This window comes from Macaca mulatta, chromosome 12 (genome assembly GCF_049350105.2).
Source record: "Macaca mulatta isolate MMU2019108-1 chromosome 12, T2T-MMU8v2.0, whole genome shotgun sequence".
NCBI lineage: Eukaryota > Metazoa > Chordata > Mammalia > Primates > Cercopithecidae > Macaca > Macaca mulatta.
In genome coordinates this window covers 77,007,824-77,029,776 of record NC_133417.1, presented here as the reverse complement: position 1 = coordinate 77,029,776, position 21,953 = coordinate 77,007,824, and the positions used below count along the sequence as shown (strand labels likewise).

Here is a 21,953-nt window from a genome sequence, read left to right as displayed (position 1 = left end):
CGGGGAGACTGTGTTTCAGGAAAAGAAAGTGCAGGCAGGTCTTGGAGTAGCAGCTCGGCGCCTTCACGCCAAGAACGCAGACAGCCTCCAGACAGACCTTTCTTCCCTCGGCCGCTCCGGCTCCGGCTTTCCCACTAGTCCTCCGGGGCCAGAGCGCACAAGCTGCAGTGTCCCGGCAGTTTGCGGGCTGAGTGGCAGCGCTCCGAGAGAGGCCTTTTTGGGGAGGGTCCCCAGTCGCGTCGGGTCCCCGGCAGGGAGATGCGGGCCGAGGGTCGGGTGCCGAGTGGGAGAAGGTGCAGAACCGACCCAAGAGGCAGGCCGGGGGTGCTGGGCAGAGGATTACAACTTCGGGGCGAGAAGCGAGGGCGAAAGGACTGGACTTGGAGCGCGCTCCGGTGACCCCGGGGGGCAGACTGGGGCCCGCACGGAGCAAACGTGGTAGGCTGCCCAGGCTGCCGCTTCTCCGTCCCTATTGCTGTCGAGGAGTCTCGGACAGCGGGGAGGTGAAATAATCGCTCCCGGAACAATGGGGACTTCTGGCCGGAGAACCCGACCGAGTCACGGCAACTCTGAGCGGTGGCCGCGCTCCAGTCGTCTTCTCTCGCCAGGCGCCTCCGCGCTCCCCGCCCCGGGGGCAGCCCCCGCCCCGCCCCCTCCCTCTGCGGATCTGGCCTCGGCTTCTTAAAGTCGCAGGGTGTCTCGGTTCCCGAGAGAAGCGCCGCCCAAGTGGGAAGTGAATGTCTGGGAGGTGGGGGAACGCTATCTCCGGGCGGTAGAGACAAAAGAAGAGCCTAGGCGGTCGCGGGGCGGGCCAGTCCGACCCTCCGCTCCTACCCTCCACTTCCCACCTTCCCAAAACCTCCCTGGGCATCTCCCGAGATGCTCCCCGCCTGGCACCGACAGCACAGTCAGCCAGCTCCCCCATCATCCCGCCCCCCTGTGCCCTGGGGCCGGCCTGCCCATCCCGGGGCCCGGCCCGGCTGCCCTGTGGAGGGGTTTGCCAGAATCCGGGAAGGGGGCCGAAGGAAGGAGGAGGGGAAAACGGGAAAGAAAAAGAAAAGAGGAGGTGGCGGGAGGGGGGATCCGGTTCAGTCACTTTCTCAGTTGCTGCTTTTAGGGTGGGGAGCCCCTCGGGGCCTCCCGGGCATTCAACTGGGGAGAGCAGGTACAGGAAAGGGATTCTCTCATCCGCACGTTCACGGGAGGACAGCGAAAATTTGCCTTGGGTGGCCAATTTCCTCATTCGCCCCTATTAAAAGAAAAAGCCCAAGAAATTCAATTAAAGCCACCCTGGCCAAGGCTCTATTTGAGGCATGAATGTCTCCCCTAAAGCTGTAGCAATCATGTGGCATTAGACACTTCCGGAATCCTATAGCCAACCTGAAAAATCCCAGACCCCCTTTTTCCCTAATTTTTGCTCTGATCTGTAATTTTATCCACATTTGCACTAGTTTGAGCATTCTGGCTCTCCCATCTGAAAGCCTGCAATTACTATATAATTCTTCGCAATTTCAGATGTCCTAATATGGACTGTAATTTTTGCGCAAGACAATTTCCTGCTATTTCAAGCATCAACATTGTCAAAGTTGTATGTACATAATAAATGGGAATATCAATGCATAGTTTTTAGCATAACATCTTGACTCCTCGATAATTATATCCGTTCGGAGCCTACGCAGAATTAGCCTGAATTGCATGGTAACTGCTGCTGCTTTAAAATTTTTAAAAATTACTCATAATTTTCCCAAAGATTACCAAGATCTCGAGTGCACAATGTCATCAGCGTAATGAAGAGTAAACATTTATGCTAATAATCTGCAATTTTTTTCATCAGCTATAAAGACAGAGGCTATATAGCCGAAAATTTCAGTCCTATTCTGCAAGCGCAGCGCTGCAAAAAGCCTGCGGCGCTCTGAGGCGCCTGGTCCTGGGGACCTCTTTCCACTCTTTACTCTCAAGATAGGAGGATGGGGCTGGGGGATTGTTTTTGGTTTTCTGGTTTTGTTTTACTCTGGTTTGGTCGGTTTTGTATTTTTCTATTTTTCCTTTTTTTCCCTTTTTTCTTTTTTGATTTTTCTTTCCTGTTATTCTCCCAGCCAAAAGCTACCTTCGACCCTTTTGATTTGATGTAGCAAAGAGTGTGTGTCCAGATTATCTGAAATTGACACTGAAGAAGGTAAGGGTGGAAACCGGTTTCATTTTTCAGAGGGTTGGAAGGCTGCGCTGCGCCCGCCGCCGTGGCTCCCGCTCCGGGAGTAGGAGGGTGGGGGAGTGATTATGTATGCACCAGCTAATTCTTCCATCAAAACTTCTTGTCAGCGATGTCAGGATTATTTTTTTCCTTTTTATAAAAACACTTGATGTTTCAGGAAGTGTTAATCCCCGAAGATTGAGGGATGAGGGAGGGGGTAGGAAAGCGGTGGGTGGGGGTGACATGTTTCTTGAGCCTGGGGAAGGCAATCTTTACAGCCGTTTGTCTGTCTACGCTGGAGCTGGGGGTTTGTTGTGGAGCTGGGGACCGGAGGAGGATTTCTTTGAGGCATGGGAGGGAAGGACCCTTGCCCTCTATACTGCATTTGACGGAGGTTCCTATGGCCATGTGGGATGAAGAGCAGAAAAGTTTGCTTTAGCCTATAATTTCAAAGGTGTTTAATCCAGGCGGTGGTATGACGAAAACCAGATAGTTCTGAAATCAGTTTATAAAAGATACAGAAAGGAAGAGATGGATACCAGGATAAAGATTTAAAGCTAGGAAGCCTGGGTTGCTTGTTTGCTCCCAATTTTTCTTGATCTAGTATCTCATGTTCCACATCCAGCGCACAGACCTACCTTTCCTTGGGTGACAGAAATTGACAATTTCTTCAAGGTGAAAGATTCAGTTAGTTTCTACATCAGATGACTCTCTATGAATAAATTCACACTTCTGTGCATATAGATGGGGGAATCTTAAAACTTCTTGTGGCTCTAAAAACTCGTACAGAATCAAGAAGGCTGAAGAGCTATTATATCTAACCCAGCCCAGGTGCAGATTTCCGGAAGAAAGAAATAAAAATAAAACATAATGATCAGTGAGGAAAAGCTGTGAACTATAAATGTTTCCAGTTTTATATTTGTAAAATAGTGCCTTGATTTAGGATCTGAGTTCTCCCACAATTAGATTACCACTCACAAGGCTACCCAGCCCCTCCGGGCTCATGAAAGCCAAGAGCAGTGAGGAGGGGGCTGGGGACTGTTGCTTCTGTCCCTACCCCTACCCCTTTTAGAGCTAGTGTGAGTGAGAGAAGATATTAAAGGGATATCTGTTGTTTGGCAATTTTGCTAAGTCTGTCTTCATTACTTTGCTGCTGTGCATTTGCTAATTTGGAGGCCTGGCCATTGACAAGCTTGCTCCATACACCTGCAAGCAATTTGCCGGCTCCGGTACCGCAGAATTGCAGAGATGGCAGCTCGCACCTATTTGATTTTTTTTTTTTTCCTTTTCTCAATGCACAGCAAATTTGGCTTTCAGTGCGTTATCTCTTTTGTTAATGCAAAAAGATTCCCTGGGCGAAAAAATTGCTCATAATTACCAGAGAGATGGGGAAACTGCATTAGAATAAATAAACCTGAAATTACTGTAATTATGTTGTGTTTGATGGGCCCGGCTTGTAATCAAGAAGAGAATACAGTGAAATGATGCTGACCCTCTTGGGTTTGCAGCTGTACGCGCACTTTGGGGTCTTTTTTTGCAGAAAAGAGTCATTTTGATAATCATTAAGCTGTGTGTAACCTATTTCAGAAGTGTTTTAAAATGAGGTTCACATTTTTTGAACAAGGGAAAAAAATCCCAAAATTGCATTTTGCCATTACAGACTCATACATAAGGAAAGGTTGTGTTTTCTAAGTGACAATTGTTAAGACATAATATTCGAAATCAGTATTTAATCATTATAATGAGGTATTGTTTAAATATAACCACCTTTAGATTATTCATAGTTTAATTAATATACTCATTATGAAAATCTTTGAATCAGATATTTGATGAACTACTTGTCAGTAACAAGGCAGCATTAATTAGGCCTATATTGAGATTAACATTTTTAAAAAGTACAACCGCTTATAATTATAATAGAGCCTAACTAAAGACCGTTTTCGTTTAGCTAAAACTAATAATTTCTCTATTTGAACTGTTAGCAAGAGATTATTAAATTAGTATAAGCTAATATCTCAAAGTATTACAATCCGCTTGACCAAACAGATTCTGCCTGTAACTTGAGGCGTTGGGCCCTAGCTGTCTTCTAGGGGACCTGAGTCAGATGCGGGACAGAAATCTTCGCACTAGCAAAGTCACATCTCCCAGTGGAAATTGAACCTAGGAAGACCCCCTACCCCGCGCCGGAGTTGGGAAATTGGTTCTTTCCTCAGCTTTGAGGCCCATCTGACTGCCCACATCCCGGTCTCCAAGGTCTGCTTTCTCCCATTAGCGCTGGTGCTTCTAGGTGCTGCGGAGAAAAGTCCTAATCTCAGGTCTGGAAGGGGCTTGGAGGTCCTCAGCATCATCCCCCCGCCCCCGACTTTCCCTGCTTCTATCATACCGCCTCCCCCCACTCCCAGCAGCCCCGCCACTTCCTCCTCCCCTTCACAAAGGGCGTCGGAAGAACCTGGCGCATCTGATCTTTCACCAGCACCAATTGAAAAATGGGTGCTTGTCACAACACAGATCACTGCCTTCCGGGCTCTGCTCCCCACCGTGCGCCTGAAAGGGGCCCCCAAAGGTGGAGGGCCAGCTCCCGCGGGCAGGAGCGCTGGAAGGCGAATGCAGGAGAAGCAGGAATAGCGTTTGGCAGCCCGTCTGGGCCCGCAGCTCTCTGGGACTGCCTCGGCTCGGCTGCGGGATCTGGGGTTGGGGTTGGGTTGGGACGCAGGGCCACAAGAAGAGAACCAATCTGGTTCTAGTCCCTTGGAGCCCGTGTTCCTCTGGAGGGAACTAATCTGAGCAAATGCTTCACTAGAGGTGCTCCCCCAAGGGCCTGGCCTTGGGACTTTCGGACTGGGATGAGGTGGGAGTGGCGTGCTTGACTTTGGTCAGATTTTGGGGTTCCAAAGAGTCAGCCACCCTTTCCTTACCACCTCCATTCCTGTGAGGTGCAGAGAAAGACCCCGAATCATTAGACAGGAACCTGCCTTTCTCACTGTGGAGCTCCCAGGGTGGCTCCCTGGAACTGTGCCCTGTCCCCTGGAGCGCACTGATTGATAGAGGGGCAGTCTGACAGACGTGTCTTTCCGGCCCCTGCCTGGCGTCTGGCTGCGTCTTTTCCGCGATGGAATCCAGCGCCTCCGGGCATGCAAAAGCCGGGAGGCCAGATCTGGAGAAAGACTAGAGGCAAAGCAGTGTCTCTGCTTCCAGGCCTCTCAGCCTCCCGACATCCCGGCCTCCCAAGAGCTGGCTGGGTGTGGAAAAAACTGAAATCGTCCTGGCCGGCTGACTTTGAACTCTGACTTCATCTCCTCTCAGCCGGTCTTCAACATCCTTTTGGTTCCTGAGCGTCAGCTCTGCCCTGATGCACCTGTTCCTGAGCCCCCTTCCCGGGGAACCCTGGCCAGGGATTCTCTCCTTACCCCTCCAATTCAGGTAGGAATCAGACACCTTGAGGGTCCAGGGAGCAAGGCAAAAAGAAAAGGTCCAATGGGGCACCCCACAGGCCTCTGACGATATCCTGGTGTTTCTGGAGTACAGGGTCCCCATTCTATCACCGATAAGTTGATAAGTCGCTGACCCTGTATGAACTATCTCCAGAGGTGGGAACCTGGCCTGGCCCCCTGGCACACCCTCACACAGCACAAGAGAGAGCAGTTCTTTCAAGAAATCATAATTTTACTGTCTCAAAGAAACTTTATAACTTATTTACAAAGGTTTTTTTCCCAAGATACAAAGCAATAAGTTAACATTCTCAATATAAAACTAAACTTTGACATAGAGAACACAAAACACAGTTGATTTTAATTGATCACATTTTCCAAATTTCACAAGTAAAATGTCAAGATTCTCATTTCACAAAGCATGGGGTTTTACAGCCACACACAACAGAACGCAAAAAGGCTAAGCTTGTGCAACATGTTTACAGAACAATAATAATAATAATTAACAATAATATGTACAGTAATTAGAGCCTGCACTGAAGATTGTGCGTTCAGGGTGGTGACTGGCATTATTCTGTGGTTGAGCCTCTAGGGATTGTTGTAAAGCTGATTTTGTCTTATTGTAAAGCCCACTGGAATTAGGGTGCTTGTTCTCGCCTGTTTTCTCTCTACTCCCCATTTGTCCTCGCTCCCTCTTTCTACCCAAGGAGGAAACCAGTGTTTTCCATCTTGTCCAGGCGAAGCAACCAAGAGTTCTTCCCAGATGAGAAAATCGTGTTGACTTCATTTATCTTTCTTTTCTTTTAAAAAGTATTTATTAAATAATGTCGGACATGTAAAAAATGCAAATCGTTCGGCTCCAAACTCTCCACGCCAGAGAAGTACAAAAGTTACTGTATAAATTAAAAATCACCACGTCCTCCTTATTCGTTTCTCCCCGTGCGTTTAAAGTAAACAGTGCGTTTGAACAGTGAGTTTCTTGCGACCAGCAGAACCTCGAATTGGCAAACAGCCTCAGGCGAAGTCCATTTCTCAATAAATAAAACCCCCTCCCTTCAATGCCCCCAGATTCCCACACCAGCTACACAGATGATCAGGCAGTGTCCCAGGATCCGGAGATGGTCAGCCGGGCAGGACCCGGGCCTCTCAGACCTGGTGGCTTTTTGCAGAGGCCGCAGAATGAGGACAGCGGACGGATGAGGACCTTGACTTTATCAGCGCACAGAGCAAAAGGAGACAGGAGACTGACAGGACAGAAAAGAGCTTTTGCTTTTTCTACATTTTGTTTTTGTTTTGTTTTTTTTTTTCCTGATAGTCCCACAAAGCTGAAGGTCGGTGGGTCGGGTGGAGCCGGGTTTATCTTGTTGCTTGGCCTGTCTCAGGTGGCAGTGCCTTCCCTCCGAGGCCACTCTCTGCTGCTACTGCTCGGCCCAGGCCAGGGTTCAGGCCAGAGCGCGGGCGCCGGGAAGTTGCTGGGCCGGACCTCGCGGGGCTCTGAGGAGATGGAGCTCGTCCTGCTTCCACTGTTCCTTCTTCTTCCCTCTGGGTCCTTCTTTTCCTGACGGGGTGGATGGACCTGGAGGCGGGAGGGACCTGGGCCGGGGAGACAAGGAGGAGGCGGGCGGGCAACCTCACATAAGTTGGGGTTGCTGCATAGCTTCTTGGTGCGCTGAAGGGTACCACGATGTGTAGCTGGGGATATAGGAGCCCGCGTTTCCGCCTGAGCCCTTCCCGGATGAAGAGTTAGGGTTCCAGCCGGGCGGCACTGGTGGGGAGCCAGCAGACAGGGCCCGGCCGTTGGCCAACGCGCTACCCTCTAGAGCCGCCCCACCCTGCTTCATCAGCTTCTTGAACTTGGATCGCTTGTTTTGGAACCAGATCTTGACCTGCAAGAGCGGACAACAACGTGACTCAGGCTGGGACCACTGAGCCTACCTAGGTCACAGGGAGGAAAAAAGGGACCGCAGAACAGCAGAGATAGGACCTCCCAACCCTGCGCCAGCTGGCAGCCCTCTGCCAGAGAAGCAGAGACATCCCTCCTTTCTCCCTTCCCCCATAAGAGCCAAAGCCTCGAAGGCCTAACCGCCCTCCGCCGTCAGCCCATGGGGGCAGCTCTCAGAGAGCCAGGGAGGAGTCGTGGTGAGGGGCGAACTGGGATCCAGGCCTTAGCCTGCCAGGGGCTCAGTCCGACCGTGGCTACCGCCTGCGGAAGATACAGCGCCTGCACAACACCGAGCCCGCAATTCCAATATCAACATCAATAAAAGAATCGAAAACCTAGGAAGGAGTGGAGGAAATTTATTTGCAATGCGACCCAACTTTTCTATGCGACATCCTTTCTGCCCTTGAGTTGGGACGGACTAAGGAGGCCTCAAGGTTTTGGGGAACTTTTCTTTGGATTCAAAACCTTCCTTGCCCTACGGTCTGTTTGCTTTCTCCAGCTCTGCTCCAAATCCCGGACCGGACGTTGGAAGCCCGCGCCCGCCGCCGTCAGAACGCTCACGGGCTCCCCGGAGTCTTAGAGAAAGCCGGGAAGGTCGGTCCCGTTTCTCCTCTAAGATCTGGGACTTGAGAGGTGAGAGGGCGGAGGAAAGGTTCTCCCCCCACCCCCAACCTGTGAGAAGGAGGAGGAGGAGGGAGGCCGAGGCGCAGACCCAGGCCCCGAGTGATTAGTCACACAATTTAAAGGCAAGGGAGGGATTAAGCCCCGAGTCTATTGTTCCAGTTGTTTAGGCACGTGTGACCTCAGAGTTCCCAAACAAAACGTCTAGGGAATTCCTTCCTGCGCCCTAATCAGATTGTCCGGGGACAGAGGGCCGGGCTGCGGGCAGCTCGGGATACCGAGAGCAGCGACAGAGCTAGGGCGGAGGATGAGGGAGGAAGGAGACACGCTGAGAGCCAGGGGTGAACACAAACACACACACACAGTGACACCCCGACCGTGAGGCACAGCGAGCAAGAAATGAAGACCCGGGCGCAGGCAGGCCGCGGAAAGCCTGCGTGGCGGAACGGAGCGGCAGCGGCGAGGTACCTGAGTCTGTGTGAGTCCCAAAGAGGCCGCGAGCTCCGCCCTCTCCGGCAGAGCTAGGTACTGAGTTTGCTGGAACCTCCGGTTCAAAGCCTGCAACTGCAAGCTGGAATAAATCGTCCTGGGTTTACGGATCTTTTTTCCCTTGCCATTGAAGCGCACTTCACCGCCTTCCACCACCGTGCTCTTCTCCGAGTCCGCCCCTGGAGGGACAGCAGAAGCAGGGCCCGTTGTTAATACGAGGGGCCGCCTTTAGTGCGAACAGCCGAGAGCGAGTGGCTACCGAAGGGTGGCGGAGGCAGGACCAGGGAGAGAACGTTCAAGAAACTCTGAAAGCCAGGGAAGGGTCCCCCAAAATCCGAGGGCCTGTCCCGGGCCACTGCAGGCGGGATAGAGCCGTTCCCAGAAGCGCAGCCCCTGCCTTTGCAGGGAAAGTTTGCTATTTTTGCAGGCGGTAGTTGAGGTTTAATTACCCTTAATTGCATACATTGTTTATAGCACTACGCAATAAATAATTACCGAGACTAATACGTGCACATGTGGGTTTCTGTTTTCCAGCGGGGCATTGTGTGCTCTGCACACCGAGCCGCCCAGAGGCCCAGCCAGTGCCAGGAGACGCTCTGGGATTTATCCTTTGCTGGATAGTTGCAAATTGAGTGAATTTTAAAAAAAATTTATTTGCTGTGACAAGGATCTATAGATTGATATTCGAAACCTCCACTGCTCCCGTGCCCTCCCCACCCCCACCCCACCTCGCTCTCCTCTCTTCTCTTTCTCTCTCCCTCTCCTCTTCTCCCCCGCTCCTTCTTTCCCTCTCTCCCTTGTACCTCCTCCTCTCCCTCTCCCTGGCAAGCGCACGTACCTGGGTCCTCCAGGCGGCTCTGGGCGAGGCTGGCGCTGCCCGGGTAGGACTGCACCGAACTGATGTAGGGGCTGGAAGCGTGGCTGCTGACCGAGTTGACGTAGGGGTAGCCCAGCGGTCGGGAGAAGGACGAGGCTGAGCTGTAGGCGCCGTCGGGCTGCGAATGGCCCGCCGAGTGTAAACAGTGCATGGAGTAGTGCCCGTGGGACATGGGAGAAGGAGACATTTGCTGGTTGGGCGGCCCAAACTCCATAAACACCGCCTTGCCCGACACGGGGCTGTTGAGACTTTCTGGCATGGTGGTCATGGTCATCTCTTCTCGCGGGGTCTGGGTGTGGGACTTTCTCTCCTCTGCTTCCCTTTTGGGGGTCTCTATGTTTCTCAGGACAGGAAGGAACCCAATTTAAGCGGAACAGGGGTTTTCACTTTCCATTCATAAGAAAATGGAGTTTGTCTCTTTGAAAAGTCTAAGCATGATGCTGCTGAGCTCCCCAAACTCGGTTCAAAGCTTTGACTCAGCCAAGGTCATAAATATTCATGAGCTGGCGGAGCTGATTGGTCCGCTGTCTTGCATAATCACTGGGGATTGGTCCGAGGCGCTCGGGCTCCGCTGGACTAGAGCGGGCGAGGCGGCCCGGCCTCGGGAGAGTCGCATCCACACTTCCCGGCCGGGGCTGCTCTGCAACAGAGCGCGCCGGGCAGGAAGCACAATGGGCTCCGGCGTCTGCGCCGGGACCGCTGCGACCCGCGGCTCATCGGCCTCCCGCCTCCCTCGCGTGCCTTCCTCCCCAGGAACCAACCAGCGGCTCGGCGCCGCCGCCCCCCTGCCACTGTCCCCACCCTTCAGCGGTCCCTAACGCCAGACACCCTGGACCGCTTCTCGTCGCTGCCACTCAGTCCGGCGCAGAGCTAGGGCTGCTGGGGAGGAGCCTGACCTCTGCCTCTCCAGCGCGGAGTCGCGCACTGGGGGGCGCCCGAGGCGGCCAACAGACAGAGGTCCTCCCAAGAGCCTTGTGCCTAGCGCGGCGCCCATTCGGCCGCGCCTCCCCGGCCCGGGTACGCTCTGCCACATCCCTGGAGTCGGGGCTTAGGGGCCCTCCCTGCGAACTCACTCGCTCGGCCGCTGCGCCGCCGCCGCCGTCGCTCCCTGGGGCCCGCTCGCATTGCTTCAGGCCCAGCTGGCCACTCCAGCTCGAGGCTGCACGGTCTGATTAAAGCAGTGCGCGTGGAGAGCCAGGAACCCGCGCTTCTCCTCCCAGGAAAGGCGACTGCGCCGCCCCCTCCCCCAACACACACATCCTCTTTCCCTCCCAGCCTTCCTCCTCCTCCCCCTCCCTTCTCCACTCCCTTGCGCGGAGAGCCCCGGGCTCACTCGCCCCGAGAGCGCGGCTCAGCGTGGAGCCCAGGGGGCCTAGGGGCTCAGATCTGCTGAAGCCGCGGACGCCAGGTGATCATTTTCCGGCCTCCTGAGGTCTAGCGAGACTTCCAGAGTTTAGGAGTCCCTGGGGGACACCGAAACCCGCAGCAAACCCAGCCTGTAGTAGGCTCCCCTATCTGTGTGTATACCTCTCGCGTTGCCACCCAGTATCTTTCTCCAGTGGCCAAAGCGCGCGCCACCGGGCCTAGGGGGCAGGGCTAGTGGAGGCAAGAGCTGCCGCTGCTCCCTCTGTCTTCTGAGGTGCTAGGTACGAAAAACTGCACAAAAGCCCCCAACCCATCGCCACTACTACCAATACAGCCACCCCCTCGCGGTGTGGCGCACACCACCCTGGCTGTAAGTGGATGTTGGTTCCCCAACCCGCCAGTCCCACGGTGAATCCCAAATTACTTTGTTAGGTAATTAGAAAGTGTTGATAATTATTTCTTTCATAATTTAGCGGTGTGACGGGAACGGGAAAATGATCTTGTGAAAGTTCACACGTGCAGATGTATTAGTTACTGATTCATTTGATTAAATGGTAGTCTCAAGTGCTCAGATCCGCAGCTGAAGGCGCTCCATTAGCATAACACTGATGTTTAATTTTCATACGCATAATTAGCCATATATTTAACACTAATAGCAACATGCAGCCTTTCAGCGTTAAACAGCTCGGGATTTGATCTGGCCTGAGCTGAACCTTCATCGCTGCACCTTCCCCTGTCTGGAGTGTGCAATGATCACAGGACAAACCTCTGTAATCAAGCGCATTTTGGCAGAGGGAACACCAATAAAAATGAACATTCAAAACAAATTACATCGGTGCTGTCGTTATAGATGTTAGTAGAGGGGGTTTCTCTTTTTTTTTTTAACTTCTGTACCAGCTGCTGCTGCCCGCAGAATTCCTCTCCTTTGGTTTAAGGGCACAGTGCTGGGGGCAGAAATATTTCAGGCAGCGTGGTTGGAGCAAAAAGAAAAACAAAAGAAAAAAAAAAAAAACCCAATAGGCCAAACCAATAACGGGTTTGCCAACGTTTAAAAGATTTTTTTTTTCTTAATCACCGAACCACACGGTGAGGCTTTGTAGCAACAGCCAGCTAATGATTCCGCCACCAGGCAACTCCTGGAGCCGCTCGGCTCGTCCTGATTTCTGTGTCGCACTTGTGCTTTTAATTGCTCCTTACTAGTGCCTGTTTTAGGGTGCGGAGTGCCATGCCGTGTGCCTAGCACAGTCGCTTGGATACTGCCCGGGCCCCGGGTCTCTTGCGCGTGCCCTGAGGGCCTTGCCCACGTAAGTGATCGCCGCGGCGGGCGCGGGGTCGGGGTTGGGACCGGGGAAAGTGGAATTGGTAATTCCGGGAGCTCAGGGCAAGGCGTGAGGAAACCCGACGGCCGGGCTGCCTAGGGACAGTGTATTCCAGAGACTTGCAAGGAGGGGGGAAGGGGAGAGACGGCCTCACTTCGCGACTGTCTCTTGGGTGCTCTGTGTCCACAGCTGGAGAGGGATCAAAGACTTTTGCAGCAGCACAGGGGACCTGGTTGCCTTCTTGGAACAAAAGTCCGGCATGCGCCCCTCGGGATACTGTTTCAGAGCCTTGTTTAATTTAGAAGCGGATTGTGTGTGAGCAAGAGATGGCTACACTCCGGAATTATTTCTTAGCCCAGAAAAGCAGGTTTAGGGAGGAGCACTGAGCAGGGGCCCTCTCATGCCGAGCCGCTGGCAGTAGCTGGTTTCTCAATGTGGGATCTTAGCCGCACTTTGTGAGCTTGGAGTGGATCCCTCCCACTCTCTACTGCTAAGGTGACACCTGTTCTGAATGCCGGTTTGCTTAAATTGTTGCCTGCCCTCACTCTGAGAGAAAACAAAACCCTCCCATTTGTTCTGAGGGTCCCGGATTCCTCATGGAACCTACTGGAGTCACCTCAGAACCAGGAGGTCCTGGTGGTGTTAGCCACAGCCACTCTTGGCTGGAATCCCAGTGGCTCTGGGTGAGGTTTTGGGCCAGTTCAGCTGGAAAAGGGACAAGAAGGCGTGGATGAGGTATTTTTAAATCTACTTCCTAATCTCAACTTCAAAGCATGTTAAAAGGGAGTTCTTTATGGAGCTGCTGAGTGTTGGTACACACATACACACACACATATATACACACACACATTAAAGGTTAGTCCCTTTAATAAATGGAATTATAAACTTGTCCCATAAATACCTCCACCTCAAAATAATTGCTGCACAAGCAGCGTGTTACCTCAGTGGTTGGTAAAGTCCTGTGGTCCTAATAAAAGTATCCTTGGGGAACCTCGGAGTAAACTGCTTTGCAGATAAGATACAATACTAATGGTTGCAATCTGATTGCCTTAGGAGAAAACTGAAGTCATTCTCCAGCAAACATCTCCCAAGGCCAGCTGAACCCGCTTGCACTTTAGGGAATTCAGATCTTTGGGGGGTGGGGGGTGGGCAGTAGCATCAGCCTGTGGGCCTCTGCTTGGCCAACTTCTGACCACATAAAAAGTTTTTCTATGGACCTTGTAAATCGTCAGCCACTCCCTGGTCTTTTCCAGTTCTCAGACTCACTAGAATCAGAAACACCTCTATCCAAAAATCTACAACCCTGGACACAAAGAAGCTGAGCTGGAGGGGTTGAGGGACGACGGGGAGAACCCTGTGTTAGGTAAAAGCTGGAACTCATCACTTTTCCGAGCCGGCTGGTCCTCAGTTTCCCGTATTGTGAGTGTTACAAAGATGAGCTGGCTCTTAGTCCTGGCCGAGGGGACCACCCGTCCTGGCAACTACAGGTGCCATTTCCTTGCCGCTTCCGAAAGCCCAAGCTATTTTTAAGGGATGTCAGCTTTGCAAAACCCGCTTCAGTAGAAACCAGAGTTAGCACAACCATTAACTGCTTGAAAACCCTCATTGGACTTGTTCCTAAAATCATAACCGGAGGCAGACGGCTTCCTTCGTGGACTGCCAGAGGCCCGGCCCCTCCCTACCCTTGAGCTCAGGTGCGGAACTGGTACTGGAGAGCAAGCGCAAGGGAAAGGAGGGTGCTCCGGGGAGGAATGGCCCTTGGCACACACAGCGTGGGTCCTTGGATTCCTGCTCCTGAAGCGGGATGGAGCTGCCGGCCGAACTGGAGTTCAACTCGCAAGCTTCAGTCCCAGCCAAGTAGGCCCTTGCTCTCAAATGCGCCGGTATCTCCTCTCTCTGGAACCCTCTCAGTTTCCAGAACAGCTGACCTTTGCGGCTCCTGCAGCATGCGAGCGCAGGTCCCGATGCGAAGTGGGCCAGTGTGGGGAGGGGTCATTTTAGAGACCTGACCGCCCACTAACCAGTCACTGTACACAACTGGGCGAGTGGGGCCCAAGCTCGAATTCCTAGTGCAGCAAACGGTCTAGCGTGCGTGCGTGTGGGGTGGTTGGGGGCAGGGCCTCAAACTTCACCTCTGGGATGGCCTTGGAGGGCTGGATGTGGGCAGGGGAGGAAGAGCAGCAGTGGTCCAGGAAAGTCGCGTTTCTGGATTGACAGAAACCCGAAGAATGGCCAGGCCCAGAGTCCACTGCCAAGGACATGTTTGTAATCAATGCCTCTGTTCGCAGGCTAATCTTTCATCGCAAAGCCGCGATGGAGGGGAAAGATACGGAAGGGCTGGAGTTGGGGACTGGCTTCCGCGAGCATCCTTGGGGCCGGCCAATGTGGGATACACAAGAGGGAAAAACGGATTTTTTAAAATCCCAGTCAACAGGTTGGGGTTTTTCGGCAGACGTGCAAAATTCAGACACGAAGATCACTGTAACTGTCAGAGAGGTAAGGACCTCAGACACAATGGATTTAAGAGGTTTTTTTACTGGAACAGTCAGGACAAGGGAAAGAGAAAACCGTGCTTCTCTTGGAATCTCTCGTCTTCCAGACGAAGAGGTTTCCTCCAGTCCCCTCCAGATGCGTTGACCGCGCTGGGAAACCGAGTCCAGGGCCAGGATTTGTTTTTCCATAGCCGCACAACCCCGGCAGGGCTTCAGATCCGAGTTCCCAGTTGCCCTCCAGTCCCCCCCGCGCCCGGGTCTTTCCAAGATGCTATTAGGTGCCACGTAGGTTACCGCATGACCGGTCATTCCCGTTTCTTCTAAAAGTTCTCTAGCCAGATTTCAGCAATTTATTTAAAAAGGCACCCGGTCACCGCGACCTTCGGGCGGCTCCTCAGGCCTCATGGGGCAGTTTGGTCAGGATCTGCGCGCCCCTCGACGTGATGAGAACCGTGTGCTCGAACTGGGCCGACCTGTAACACAGCACCCAGCCGTCAGAACGCACACGCAAGCTCCGGCCGGGTGGCAAGAGCGCCGTCGGACCAATCTTCCCTTCCCATGCAATTTAAAAGCAACGGGGCAGAAAGCACCTTTGATTGTCTAGGGAGACTACAGTCCATGCATCCTCCAGGACTTTAAATTCAGGGGATCCCTCCGTGATGATTGGCTCTGTAAGAGGAAAAATATTTACTGCAGTGACCTCATCAGATTCTTGTTAAACATTGTTTCGGGCTGATTATTAAAAAATAGAAGTTTCTCCTCCCTCCCCTCAAGTGCTTCCCCCACAGGCTCATGTTGTCATCTTGCAAGGGTTGATAATTGATGTTGCTTACATAGTATACTACAAACTAAACAGTAGGAAGAGGAAACACTATGCCATTCAAAATGTATGAAGTTGCCTAGTTCGTAATTTTTTAGAGAAAGAAGGGCATTTTAATCAAGCCTTAATTAGGACCCCGTGGATAATAACCACCCAAACACCAGTCCCTCTTATAAATACGAATTTTTTTAAAAAATTTCAATTTTAAAACCATGCTCAAAATATTCATTCATCAGCAAATAACAAATTTCTTATTTCACTCTAATTGCTTCTCTATTAAGTCCCACAGTCAGAAATATGATGCCTTTACGGCCCTAGGTGACTGGAATTTGGTGGTGATACCAATCACAGGATCAGCCAGGAACGGGCCACCAGAGAGCACATGCCACTTGCTGACAGGGAGCAAGGGACATAATCGCGCCTAGTTACTGGGTGTTAATGAAAAAACAAAACAAAACAAAACAAAAAACCCAACACCACATTATGCTGGTAACAGGATTAGAGGTTGGATGGCTGCCTTCTCCTAAATGTGTCGGTAAGTATCTGATTTAGGAAGATGGGGCTTGAGGATATTATTTAATCAGATTTCCAGTGCATCTGAATTATTTCATTACGCTGATTGGCTTTATTAGTCCTTCACCGGACTGCCGGGCCTAGGCCAGTGGCAGCAGCTTCCACCAGGAGCTACGCACTTGGAAGAGGAGCTTCATTTACCTATAGTGAATGCCATGCCCTCCTCCATGGGTAGATCATTGTCATTTGCTGCAAAACAAAAAACATCAGAGGGGGTGTGAGAATAGGAAATGGGGAGGACAGAAAAAAACAGATTACAGGGGTCAGGCCCATTGAAAAAACTTGGTTGTTTTATTTCTCTTCTTTTAGAGAAGGAAGGGTGGAGATTTCTGGAGTCCTGGACAGTGACCAGAAGTTAAACATGGGGCTACTGGGCCTGAGTCTTTGCATTATCTGTGCTCTGGGTCAAGACTCCCCCAGAAGAGTTTTTCAAGGCCTGGCAGGGGCAGACTGGGTGTTTCAGACACATGTCAGGCTTCCTCTCCCCGCTCTCTGTCCCCCAGGCTACTAGGTCTCCCAGCCTACTGGGTCCTGGGTCTCACCCACACCCCTCCCTCAAAGAGAAAGAAGTCCTGGGGAATGTTGCAAAGGACGGCAACCTCCTTTGGTGCAGGTTGTGGGGAGCAGGGGCCTGACTTCAAATAGTTTCACTCCAGACATTGGCACCAGGTAAGGCACAAGGCTCACAAGCTCTTTCTGCACTCTCACCTGAACCTCTTCTGAGCTGCCTAGGTGGGGGCTCTTTGGTCCAAAGAGGGTTCAGACCTGCTGGGTGTCCAGCGATCCTCCAGGGCATGAGTCCCAAAGAGTAGTCCTTCTATGGACCAACCAAGTCCATAGGGGCACAGGTCAATGCCCCAGGACCAACTTTCCTTTGGTCCCTGTCCAGGTGTGGACCTGCCTTGAGGGTGCTCCACTGAGCTGCCTCCTACCTCAACCCAAATCCTCCCACCCCTGCGGGCCCACACCTGTCTTCTCACTATAGGGTGCACACCCAGGCAGTGAAAAACAGGAGATTCTGGGGAAGGAAGACAAGGGTGGGCATAATCTAGAAATCTCTAAAGAGTACATGCTGCTAAATACATCAGCTGTCAACGCTGTGTAGGATGTAATGAAGTTTAACCACAACAGTCAGCAGCTAGAAAAGGGGGTAGAAAAAGAAAAACAGAAAACAGTCATATGTGCATGCTGCTGGGACACTGATGCAGTAGCGTTTTGTTTTCAGTAACTCTTTCTAAACAAATATCCCTTGTGCCTTCCAGCCATACACCCTTCAGGAGAAGACAGAAAACAAAATAAACCTTATTTTGGGATTGAAACAGCTGGGCTCTAATCCAGTAACACAGTAATGTCCCGGTTAAAATTAAGCAGACTCCCCTCCCCTGCCCACCGCACACAAACACACACACAAACACAAGGTTGATAATGCAGATTCAAAGTCAGAGTAAGAGTTCAGGGGCAAAGCTGCCACATCCTGATCTCTGATCAACAAACAGCTTCCCAATGAACTTTCTTACCATGATGCCAAATTTCTGGATGTCCATGAAAGTAAGATCCTATTCCATGTCCCACAAAATGTGGACAGACTTGCAAACCATTCTGATTAGTTATGTGGCTTTAAAAGTGACCAAAAAATATTAAATTAAATTAGGTAAGTTTTTCAGGCATACTAAGATAAAACAAAGTCACGTTAAAATATTCTCTGAAAAAGAAAAAGTCAGTAATATTTAGAGTCAGATAATAATATTCATATATTTTCATTATGCTGTAATAATTTTAATTTTTGCTGTTGCTTGCAACCACTCTCTTTGGATATATGAAGAAAGAAGGTACATATCTATCTAACACAGTCGTTTGAGTCATTTACCTTTGTATAGCATTCAAACAAAGCCACTTTTAGACAACAAATGAGTATGTATACACACATAGTGATTGCCATACATAACCAGGATACATGTGCATATAATGCAGGTCATAAAAACCTGCCTGGTTTTTTTGAGATTTCACAAAAAGACTATAAATTACTCCTGATTGGGGAACCAAAAATAAAACAAATTACAATATAGAAATATGACTTACTATGGTTCCCTTTTTCTGCTCTATTTCAAAGCGTTATGCATTTTACCAACAGGCACACTCACATGAAAAGCTCAATCTACTTTGTCAGTATTCTTGAAACACTCCAAAACTGTGAGATCATTTGAGAGTTCCATTCAAGACCTGCACCATTAACAAAATTCATAAAGAATGCTTTTTGATCACTAGGATGCTTAAGATAAGCTAGTATTGTGATTCCCAATTCTTAGTGCTTCATTAGTTACTTCATTACATGTATGTAATGAAGTACATTGCATGCACTACATTAGTTACAAGCAAATGTTTTACGTTCCATCTGAAACCAAGCACAGAATCCAACTCTAAAATCTTTATCTACAAGATTGAAAAGTAGTCCTTGAAATCAGCTGAACATGTTTATTTTGGGGAGCATCAGACAAACAAGAACATATATACTATTAAGAACTTATATTTTCAGGTGGACAAAGGGCACAACACCCCTAACCCTAACAATAGATTGGGATTTACAGGACTACTATTTCAATTATTAACAGAACTAAGTTTCTAGATCTCAAACTAGAGTCTCAAACTGACTCTTAGTTTAACATGAACCCAAAGGCTTTCAGCCAGCATCTTTATGGTCATTCATGTCTATATGTTTTTTTAAATAATTTTAACCATCCCCAGACTTGTAAGATAGCTTCACTTAGACCAGGATGTCACTATAACCAGCAGATGGGCAACCTCTTATTCAGATTTAATTTTGATATAACTGTTAGTGCAGAAATAGGTAAGCAATGCATATGTTGAGGACAGGAATGGTAAGTCAAGGTTTTTATCTCTTATGTTGTACTTTATGGTTATTTCTGTGGATCTTTGGTGGGCAAGTAATTCTATTTGGTGTTTCCCAAGGTGTTTTTATTTGTGCCACACAGTTTGTGAATAAAAACTGAGGATGAAGAGTGAATACAGGTGGAAGAAAGATGATTAAATAGGACATAATAATCTAGATTTTTTTATATAAGCAGTTTCTACCAAAACCTATAAATTATGTTAGTTCAATCCCAACAAACCTCAATGATTCTAAGAACATTCAATATAAACTATTCTATTTTCTCTTCTTAAAAAAAAATCTAGGTTTTTTTTTTTTTTTTTTTAAAGGATCCGGCTGATTGGCAGGCATCACGGCTACATCTTAAATGTGTGTTACAATGGCAATCTTCATTTTAATTTCCGATGAGAGGAGAGGAAGAAAGCCCACTCTGAAAAAACACTTGGGGTCCCTCCCCCCATCATACCTCTCGTTCCTCTGCATAAAAGAAGCTGTGCAATTACTAGGTGGCTAAAGATATCTGAGAGCATTCTCTTATAACAATTTACTCCCTGGGTCCTGCTGGAACTTCTGGCTCCAGGAGTATCATAGAATCTATGTGTCATGGATGCAAAGGTTAGAGGATTTCACAGCCAGGTGGAAAGAGGAAAAGAACAGGCCAAATTTCCCCCGGTTGCCTGCTTGAGTACATCTTAATGCCTGACTCCCAGGAGCTGAGTATACACTCCTGTTTGCTTTTCAGAGTATTTTCCTTTTGGATTGGTAGATGGTTTTTAGTACTTACTGGAACTAAGTCAGATAGAATCTCATTAATATTCCTAATTAATGTTTAAAAGCATTCCCTTTCTATTATTTTGGAATAAATGGGGAGCACAAGATTATTTACCTCATTGTAGGGTTTAAATCCAAATTCACAGAGATAACCCAAGTGACCAGTAGTAGCAAATTTCACTCCTCTAATATGAAAGAAAGTACTGGTAACCCTTACTGTGGCATGGGAAGTTGGAGTGTGTCTGCACCCCTTGACTGGCATGCTGGGGAAAATGGAAACAGCAGGGCAGGCAGAAGCACCCAAGTACTCCCAAACACCAGTCACCACAGGCCATGACCCTTTTCTGTGCACAAGAGTTTTCTTGCCCTGAACATTTCACGGATAAAATCTGTCTTCGCTCTGCTGAAACCTACTGAAAAGAACTCTCCTGGTGTTAGCTCTTCTGATTTTCTCTAATTAAAAATCCTTTAAGACAGTATGATATCTACTCATGAGCCCAAGCACACTGATGATTTGAGGCCTTTTTTTATGGAATATTTGGAGAGGGAGAGGAGGATATATAAAGGTTGTTTATGAACTTACTTTCCTATTATACTGTCTTATTACAATTTGCGGTGCAGTTACAGTTTATACATGAAAAAGATATCTCTTGCAAGGAATTTCATCTTGTGACCATTTTCTTCAGTTTAATTCCTTTTCATGAGGCAGTTATACTCAATTTAAATGTCATCTGGGTAAATTAAATTTTTTAATACTTTTCAACTACTTTTTTTGACTAAAAATACATTCCCCAAGAGGGCAGAGGAGTACTATGTTTAAGTACAGGCTCTTATAAAGAAATAAAAATGCACATGAAAATAGATTATTGCCAATTTTACATTAATCCTATAAACAGCACTAATCTCCAAATAGTCACATCTCAAATAAATGATCTCAAATGGCACGCTATTTCATGTTACGAAATTTTTCTTTACTGTTTCTAGATATTTATTTTAGGCAGTACTTATGAATGAAGGAATGCACAAATCCAGGGATTCCTTCTAATGAAAAGGAATGTTTAAGTACAATTAGTAATATTTTTGAAAGCCAACAACTGTTTTCCAAAAAAGTAGTACATTTTTTTTTGTTTCAAACTAGATCACAAATTACTGTATTTTTCTTACAATAGTGCTGAACTTTTATTTGAGGTTTTCTGTTTCTGAAAAGCAGACATGATGGATTGAAATAAAAGATAATTTATTGCAATGCTTACTTTCATGTGCAGAGAGAAGCAGTATAATTGTAATTTACAGTAGCTGTCAAGAAAAATCCATCACAGATGACATTAAAATGACTTATTTTGCCTGAGCCACTTATTGTTTAAATGTGTGTAATCTAATAGAAAGAGATTATTTTTTAAAAATCTGCTTCATATTGTTCCAAATTAATATCAAAACATATAGTTATGAATTAAACATTAAAAACCATTTATTGATACTTTCATCATGACATTTATAAGTTTAAATTATTTTTGATTGAACTGTCACATATTTATGATGCATGAATCTACACATTCACAATATACTCATATGTACAGATTGTATAATCTAGAGATAATTATAAAAATACAGATTTAGAAATATTTTAAAGCAAATGGAGGTTCAGTGAGTCTAATAACACTATGACCTAAAGATTACTAGGCATTCCTCACAAAGCAAAAGGGCCCAGAGAGAATTCTTTCCATTAAAACATTTTCGCTGATACTTCTTCAGAGACATTATCTTCTTTAGGTTTCAGAGGAGAATTCAAAAATTTCCTGTAAAGATCTCAAGGTTTTTGATAACATAATACTAATACAAGTTGTTTGTTCTTTTCCTAGTGTATCAGTAGAGATAGGCTATGCAAAAGATGGTGAATATCTTAAAATAAACAAGACCGAGTTGAAAGATGTTTGTAAACCTTTGGTCTATAATGATTTCAAGTACTTTTGGCTTAAAGGTAAATATGGTTTATTTACTTATTCCCCTAAGATTTTGCCAGAATAAGAAAAGGCAAGATAATAGGTGTCCAGAAACACTGCTTTAACACATCAGAACAAACATTTGTTAGAATCGGGGCCAGTTTCCTTTCTAGTGGCAGACATAAACCATCTAAATAATGAAATGTATTAGGGTACAAGTAAAAAGTTCATTGTCTGT

General features: G+C 48.3%; 2 protein-coding genes across 7 annotated transcripts in view; both read right to left on the bottom strand.

Moving 5' to 3' along the window:
• Positions 1–5,851: 5,851 nt before the first annotated feature.
• On the bottom strand, positions 5,852–10,154 carry DLX1 (distal-less homeobox 1). 2 transcript variants are annotated; one of them, NM_001260619.1, is given in 3 exon segments: positions 5,852–7,505; positions 8,651–8,850; positions 9,510–10,021. In NM_001260619.1, coding segments are annotated over 3 exon segments (768 nt in total). In that variant the 5' UTR covers positions 9,823–10,021; the 3' UTR covers positions 5,852–7,250.
• A 2,927-nt stretch (positions 10,155–13,081) lies between these two features.
• METAP1D (methionyl aminopeptidase type 1D, mitochondrial) overlaps positions 13,082–21,953 on the bottom strand; it is a 93,838-nt gene continuing 84,966 nt past the window's right edge. For all 5 annotated transcript variants that reach the window (XM_077957193.1, XM_077957194.1, XM_002808010.4 and 2 more), the window contains 4 exons: positions 17,635–17,732; positions 16,259–16,306; positions 15,315–15,393; positions 13,082–15,197 (listed from right to left, as the gene is read on the bottom strand). In XM_077957193.1, coding sequence (XP_077813319.1) covers positions 15,119–15,197; positions 15,315–15,393; positions 16,259–16,306; positions 17,635–17,732 — 304 coding nt within the window. In that variant the 3' untranslated portion in view covers positions 13,082–15,118. The remainder of the gene's footprint in view (positions 15,198–15,314; positions 15,394–16,258; positions 16,307–17,634; positions 17,733–21,953) is intronic.